Below are 7949 nucleotides of genomic sequence, written 5' to 3' on the forward strand. Positions count from 1 at the left end.
AGAGGCAGAGATTGGGTAGAATGTTTTTAAAGTTTCTTTGTAAATTTGTAATTAATTGTTGTTGTTTACATGTTCGGGTACTTTTGTAAAGTGAACATTAATAGTCACTATGTGCAACAAGTATGTGTTTTTCATTGATATTATGTATTGTATTTTTATATGTCCATATATTATAGGACTTTTGGAATGTACAAGTTGTCATCCAAGTTTGTCTACAAGTTTGTCATGTACTCATCGATGCAAGTATTCGAGATGAAACTTGTTGTGAATAGAATATTTGTTTAAGATTGTACAAGATGAATATGTTTTGTCGGCAAAGCCAATTATTTCATTGAAATTTTGCAACAATGTACTTTTATGTACAAGCTCAATTTGAAGACGATCAAGCAAGTTTATGTTGCTTTTGATTTCCAACATGGAGTCAAGTTTGTCTTCAACAATTTAACTTTAAGATGAAGTTGTTTTGAGCCAGGAAAAGATGAGATTAAATAAAATTTTTAGATTCCACTCATTATTAATTTGTGCTTGCATTAATGATACTAATATTGGCTTGATTCTTAATAGGATAGTAGGTCTTCATGAAAAAGATAGGTGAAGTGCCTTGATTGGGGTTCAAGGGCACCAATTGAAAAATAAGCATTTTGGATTGAGATTTTGGGTGATTTTGAGTTTCAGCCTCATTTTATTTACTAGTGAAGTAAACTTTTGGAGCCCAAAAGTTCTTAGTGGGGAGGTGTGATCAGGTAATCAAATTTTATCTCAAAAATGAAATTTCCCATAAAGTCTTGAAACTAGCGTCAAGTTGAAGTGCTCGTCATTCTAAATCCAATGACGTATGTTTAACCTCAATCTGACACAATATGCTCAATTTATTATGTTTTGGTTGTTTAGACCAACAACTAAAAAATGAAGCAGGTTGTTGACTAACATTCCATACTGCTGACATCAACTAGGGTGATTGTCGAGGTACAGACAAACCAGCTGCCACCAAGTGACACATTTTGGTTTGTCAATTTTTGGTTGTTTATTATTGGTTGGGTGTGGATGAATGAAATGGTGCCACATGGCATAATCACAGGCTGCAACATGGAACCCCAAGAGCACACTAAAAGTTTGGGTATGGTCAGCATAAAGTCCAAGAAGTTCAAACCCAAAACCTCCAACTTAGCAATACATCGCTCTACCGACTGCCCTCGTCGTTGTTCTTAATAAGCATAGGCGAAAACTTTTATTTAAGGTTTCAAAACTCCGCGATTGGGAGAAGGGGTCAGGCTTCCAGCTTTGGACCCTAGTCACAACCTATCCATAGAACCTCACGTGCAAGAAAGGCTTCAGCCTACAGACCAGTCCCAACCCATGGTCACCTGATCACCATGAGACCATGGGCATTCTAGAAAGGTGCAGTGTCGAGGGGGCCCGACAGAAACCCTAGAACCAGGTCATATGGGCTATCACAAAACAACACATGCATAGTAAAAGGGGCCCGACAAGAGGGTGCTTACGGAGGGGGCTAGGCCTTAGTCTTATCAAACTCATGTGGCACCAACGCATGACAATTAGAGGGAACAACAATGGTTAGGGAACGACCCTTGGTCCCATGGCTAATATAACCATAGCCCATGCTTTTAGGGGCTAGGCCAATGGGGACGGCGTTAAGGCCCAGCCTGTGGCCGCATGGCCCATGTGGACTTAATTTTCGCCCTTAAGGGGTTATTGGATAATTTAATTGTCCAACAAATTGCATTGTCAGAGGGCACAATTATCACCTCGTTAGTAGGAAATAGGACAGATTTGTGGGACACTTAGTCTGTTGGTCCAATTTGCAGGAGAGATAACAACAAAAGTACATGGAGAGCTTGTAGAGCCATATCTTTGTGAGTTTTTGTCACTTTGGAGCTCAAGAAGAGTCTACTTAGGGGTATCTGAACATTCTAGATCTAATGGTAAGCTTTATTTTCTAATTTGAGCACATCTAAAGGAACTTTTTGTAGGTTCACTTTCATGGGTGTATGGATCAATTAGTGTTCTGCAGTAGTTCTTGAAGGTGTTTGAACATGGAGAAGGCTTTGCGGGATTTTTCTTACCTTCATAATTTTACTGTAGAAGAGGTTACTTGTATAGTTTATCTCGTTTATACTTTTCTCACTATGTATTGTTGAGGAAAGTTTTCTATTTTTCCTTCAATGTGGAATTGAAGTGCTTATATGCTCATATGTGCTCATTTTTAATTGGAGTATAGGGTATTTGTAGGAGATGCCTTTTGTTGTTGATGTTTTCATGATGACTATGGATTTTCATGTTATTTATGTGAGATTTATTATAGGAGAACATTTCCTTCAAGGGGAAATAACCACATGTTTATCAGAAAGCTTTTATGTACTCCTTTTTCCATTGAATATAAGGAGCAGTCTAGCTATTTTGGCTGGCCCGAAGATGTAGCCCAAGATGGGTGAACTCCATCAATAAATCATTTTTTCTATGCCTGTATGAGTTATGTGATGTTTTGTTACAAGTTTACATGAGAGGAATAACTCATAACTTGAAGATAACTTTTGGAAAACATGGTTTATGTTAAGACCCATTTTTCCATGCAAAGCGCCAGAATATAACATAAGAAACGTTTCCAATGCAAGAAATCCTCATGCCTCTTATATGGTAAGACAAGAATACCAACTAGAAATATAACAAAAAGAGCATAAAATCACAAGAAGGTTAATAATAATGTTACCAAAATTCATAGAGGTAGCTCAAATTATAAGACAAACATTTACAGTCATTAAATATTAGAGATGACAAGAGCTTCCATGAAAAAGTGTGAATAGGAGAAATAATAGATTGTTAGTGTTATATAAAACATAACTCCATCAATTATTCTCTTGAAAAAAAAAATGAGAACATTCATTTCATTCGAGGTATAGAGAAAAAAGTAAAGTTCTCTGAATTATATAACCCTATACATTAAATACACTATTCATAGTTTTAGAATCAGAGTCGGAATTCGATAAAGTACAACATTTATAAAACTGGATGTCAAAGGAACAGACATAAAATAAACCATCCTTTCAACATTTCCCTAAACCCATCACCCTTATATTGGGCTTCACTACACATGTGACAAACAGTCAAAGTTTACACCATAAGCAAACACAGGTAAATGTTATTCAAAGTGTCGACCTAGAAATTAGTACAATTAGGAAAATAATTACTTTAGTGTTGGAAGAAAGAAAACCCCAAAGAAAAACCTTGCTCCACACTTTTTTACTCCACTCTGTTCCCCATAACTTTAATAATCCAGGAAGTACAAATTGTTAGGATCGAAAAGAAAATAAAATTCATAAATGTATGACTGTAGAATAAGAGGGAGCTCCATTACCCGAGCTTCGAGTGACCCTTATCTCCTCTAGGGAACCTGTATAAGTTAAAAGGAGAAGGCTAAAATGATTGGGACCATATCCAAAATTATAAGGACTACTTTGACTTAGATAGAGAAAATAACAAAGTAAAATTCGATTCAATCAAGGAATAAACTACATATCACCATATAGTGTCTAGCATTTGATTCGGATGTATATTTATTAGTATTAGACTAGAACCTTAAATTGTAGAAAGCATTCAAAAGGAACAAAGATATTACGAGTTTGATATTATGAAATCATTCTACACACAGAACAAAATAAAATTTGACAACAGTAATGAAAAATGCAGGGAAATTTCCTACTACCATGGTGAGCTATATACTCAAAAAACCAACAAAGGGTTTCTTGTCTACAAATCCTTATACCAAATTGGATTCTGCATAAACTGAGAAAAATTAAACCAGGGAGCATAATTAATCATGTATTTACCTGAATAATATGCGATCATGCTCCGATAAGTTCTCTCGAATAAAACAGGTAGCTATGTGAACCTGCAATTCAGTCTAGGAGGTGAATGATGAGAGATAACAATTGCTTTTCCTTACCTAAACCATTACATCTTATTTAGAGAATAGAAAATTAAAATGAGGGGAGATTTACCTGAGTATACTCCTACTCAGAAAGTGAAAGTAGTTTTCTTAGCCAAAGCAGCCCAAGGAAGTAGTTACAGTGACACCAGGTGGCACAGAGCTCCAATGGACGACGGAGAAAGTTACAATGGGAGACGCAATGGGGGCTAGGGTCACTAATTTCAAAACCCTAAAAATGTTTCACCATTGGATACATGAATTGAATCTTGACTGTTGGTAACTGGCATGCCACACACCATGTGGTATTCACATGGAGTCCCCTGAAGTGGCACCAGAGAATAGGGCCATATGCGTATTTGTTAATGTATGAAAAACATGGTCCACTATTGGTAGTAAATGGATTATACAAAAAATATCTTAAGTATAAATAAATATCCTATAGGTTTCACACTCTTGTACTGAAATTAATACTTCTATGGTCAACATAGGGACTCGTACATCTATGTGAGTATTTAAATAAAAACCATAGGCAGATGAATGCTCAACCCCATGTTAGCACATACGATCACCATGGCCTAAGGGGAATAGTAATAAGTACTTAGAAAATAAAATTATTAACCCCATATAGAAGGACTACTGTTGTGTCAAAAGCATGAATTGACATTCAAAATACAATTAATATTATCAATACAATAGGCATGAACCATGGTTCATAAAAGTAGGTACAAGAGTGATTCAATCCAAAACCAAAATTTGCATAACATATGCCTTTATAACATGGATCTAATATATATCATATATGTGCTTGCAAAGGTGAAAATATAACCTTACTTTGATATTAATAATGGAGATAAATCCCTTTCACTAGTGGAGAGAATGAGCCGACGATGAGCTCTGCTACTGCACCCAAACCCTAACCAGCCGCCGCCCTGTTTTTTTCGCCCTGCTACAGCCGCCGACTCCTTGCTGGTCGATAGCAATGGATATGGCGGGAGGAGGGGAGAGCTCTGCTCCCCCTCCAAAACACTCTGCAAGCTATGACGCTACCAGGCACTCTCAGACTACGCCCCCTTCTGACGCCGACCCAGAGACAGGACAAGGCGCAAATCAGAAAGCGGAAGCAAGGATCCATACGGCCCCTACAGAAGAAGTAGAAGACGACAAAGAGATGCCTGCTAAAGCCAAAAAGACTCAGCATAAAGTTACATCAGCTACCTGCATCCCAAAAGCGGCTGAACCCATCAAAGTGGACTTGCCCAGCCAGCGCATCAATGGTGAAATCCAGTACATGCAAGACCATGCACTCATCGGAAAATTTTTAGGCTTCTGGCCAACGGAAAGGGCCTTACAAGGCTGGATAGCCTCAAAGTGGAAACCCAAAGGTCAAATAACTCTGCAACTAGGACCAAAGGGCTTCTTCACTGCTATATTTCACTGTGTGGAGGATAGAGTGAGAATATTCAAAGGAGGGCCGTACTTCTTCAATTCTTCAGGCCTCTATCTCACTGAATGGAAGCCCAGATTCAATCCTGACAAGGAGGACTTCAGCTGGGCACCAGTCTGGATCAGGATGTACTCCCTCCCTGCAGAATACTGGAAAGAAGAAACACTTGCAGACATAGGCAACAAACTAGGCACCTTCATCAGAGTGGCAGCTGAGACAAAGACTCGCAAGTACACCTCTTATGCCAGGATCTGCGTCCTGATGCACCTTACCAACGCTCTCGCGGACACGGTAAAGCTCTATCATGATGATTATGAATGGACTCAATCTTTAGATTATGAACACATTCCCTTTCGCTGTCGTAAGTGTCATGAGCACGGTCACCTCTTCCGTGACTGCCCCTTAAATGTCCAGTCCAAAGCAGCTACTACTGGCTCTGAAATGGACTCAGAAGGTTTCATCAAAATACCCAACCGCCGCAGGCATGCCAAAAAGAGCCAGCCAGTCATTGAAAACACTCCCAAAGTGGACCACCAGAATAAATTCTCCGTTCTTGCAACGCAAGAAAATATTGGCCAACCCAGTTCTGAACCCCCTCACATTCCCTCTCCGCCCTCTCCACCTCACTCACGCCCAGATCCCATGCAAGTCTCTGTCCCTGATCCAATGAAACCCACACCCAGTCCCACTATGGAGAAAGGCAAATCCATATCAAATTTCAGTCCCTCCTCATTCTCCAAAGAACACTCCTCAAAGGATAGCCAGCAGCAGGACACCGATATGGAAACCGATGTTTCTCTTGCTCTCAGGCTTCAGCATGAAGAGGATGAGGAAGCTCTAGATGACAACATTGTTATGGAAGAAGATCAAGCGGATGTCACTATTGATGGATTAGATATCTTCACACTTGAAACAGCATGCAAACAAAAAGAATATAACTCCATTCAACCTTGGCAGATCGACAAGCTGGAAGGAGTCCTAGCCAAAGCGCAGCATAACAAAAGCCTGGGTATCCAGGGAGGCAGCCCATGGGATGGAAAAAAGCTACTCAAGGACCTCAAGAAAAGAGGACGGAAGACAGAACTCCAGCGCACAATAGCATTAGGTGAAATACTTATGGAATCGGGGCGATTCCCTAAGTTGACAAAATTCTACAAACCCAAACCATAGTTTACATGAAGCTAATATCATGGAATGTGAGAGGATTCAACAGTCCCTCAAAACACAGAATGATCAAACACCTGATTCAGCAAGAAAAACCAACCATAGTTTTTATGCAAGAAACCAAAAGCACCACGGATGCTATTGAACGAATCCGAGGCAAAGTTTGGGCAGGAAGCAGAGCCATCTCTGTTGATGCCTCTGGAGCCTCAGGAGGCTTAGCCATCTTTTGGAACCCTCAGATAGTCACATTATACGACTTTCACGCCACACTCCATTTCATTGAAGCATCATTCGATCTCGTTGGCACTGGCATACATGGCCACCTTACAAATGTCTATTTCCCTCAACTAGTTCAGCAAAAGATAGAACTTCTGGAAACGCTTGCTCAACTCAATGAAAGCAGACAATTCTCGCTATGGATTGGGGGTGGCGATTTCAATATAATAACTTCAATGACGGAGAAACAGGGAGGCCGAATAGGGCTCGACAGTGACAGCGAAAGCCTCAAAGAATTCATTCGAACCAACCATCTCATGGACATCCCTACCTCTAATGGAATTTTCACTTGGACAAACAAGCGACGAGGCATACAACACATAGCCTCCCGCCTTGATAGATTCTTTCTCTCTGACAATGCAATCCATCTTGGAGGGGATTTTCATGCTTCCATCCTCCCACAAGGAGGGTCGGATCACTGGCCAATTTTGCTACAATGGACCAGACCAGGCAATCAATGCAACAGACCCTTCAGATTCGAGGCATTCTGGTTCACAAACGCCACTTTCAAAAAGGTTGTTCACGATGCTTGGGCAGCCTACATTCCGCCGTAGGGTGCCAAAATGTATCAATTTCAGCAAAAGCTAAAGAATCTGAAACATGTCCTCAAAATCTGGAATCGCACAAGTTTTGGCAACATTCAGGAGAAGCGCTTCCAACTAGAACAGCAAATGAGTAAACTCCAACAAAACCTCATCCTCCAAGGCAGAACAGAAGAACAAGCACAACAAGAACAGGAACTATGGAACCAAATCGAGGAACGCAGGAAGCAAGAAGAAATACTCTGGTGGCAAAAATCAAGAATCAACTGGCTCAAAGAAGGGGAGAAGAACACAAAATTCTTCCACAAGACCACCATTCAACGGCGAATGCATAATAACATAGCGTTCATCAACAACCAACAAGGTGAAAGAATTGAAGAGCATGAGGATATGGAAAAGGAATTCACAGGGTATTTTAAGGAAATATTAACGGAGCCCATTGAAAACAGAGAAGCAGCAATCCGAGCCATCACACAGCACATTCCAAGTATAATTACTGAGGATCATAACAACAGATTACTTCAGCCCACCACCATGCAAGAAGTCGACGAAGCCATGGCTCAACTCAAGGATGGAA

General features: G+C 40.0%; 1 protein-coding gene across 1 annotated transcript; it reads left to right on the forward strand.

Moving 5' to 3' along the window:
* The first annotated feature begins 6565 nt into the window (after positions 1-6565).
* On the forward strand, positions 6566-7384 carry LOC149209559 (uncharacterized). Its single transcript, XM_089398669.1, has one exon. The coding sequence runs from the start codon at positions 6566-6568 to the stop codon at positions 7382-7384; it is 819 nt and encodes a 272-aa protein (XP_089254795.1).
* Positions 7385-7949: the final 565 nt, after the last annotated feature.

Source organism: Pinus tabuliformis, chromosome 1_2 (assembly GCF_031772625.1).
Source record: "Pinus tabuliformis cultivar Carrire ecotype Pingquan chromosome 1_2, CPIR1, whole genome shotgun sequence".
Taxonomy (NCBI): Eukaryota; Viridiplantae; Streptophyta; class Pinopsida; order Pinales; family Pinaceae; genus Pinus; species Pinus tabuliformis.

Coding starts and splice junctions, on each gene's coding strand:
- LOC149209559 (XM_089398669.1), top strand. CDS start 6,566: ATGAAGCTAATATCATGGAATGTGAGAGGATTCAACAGTCCCTCAAAA.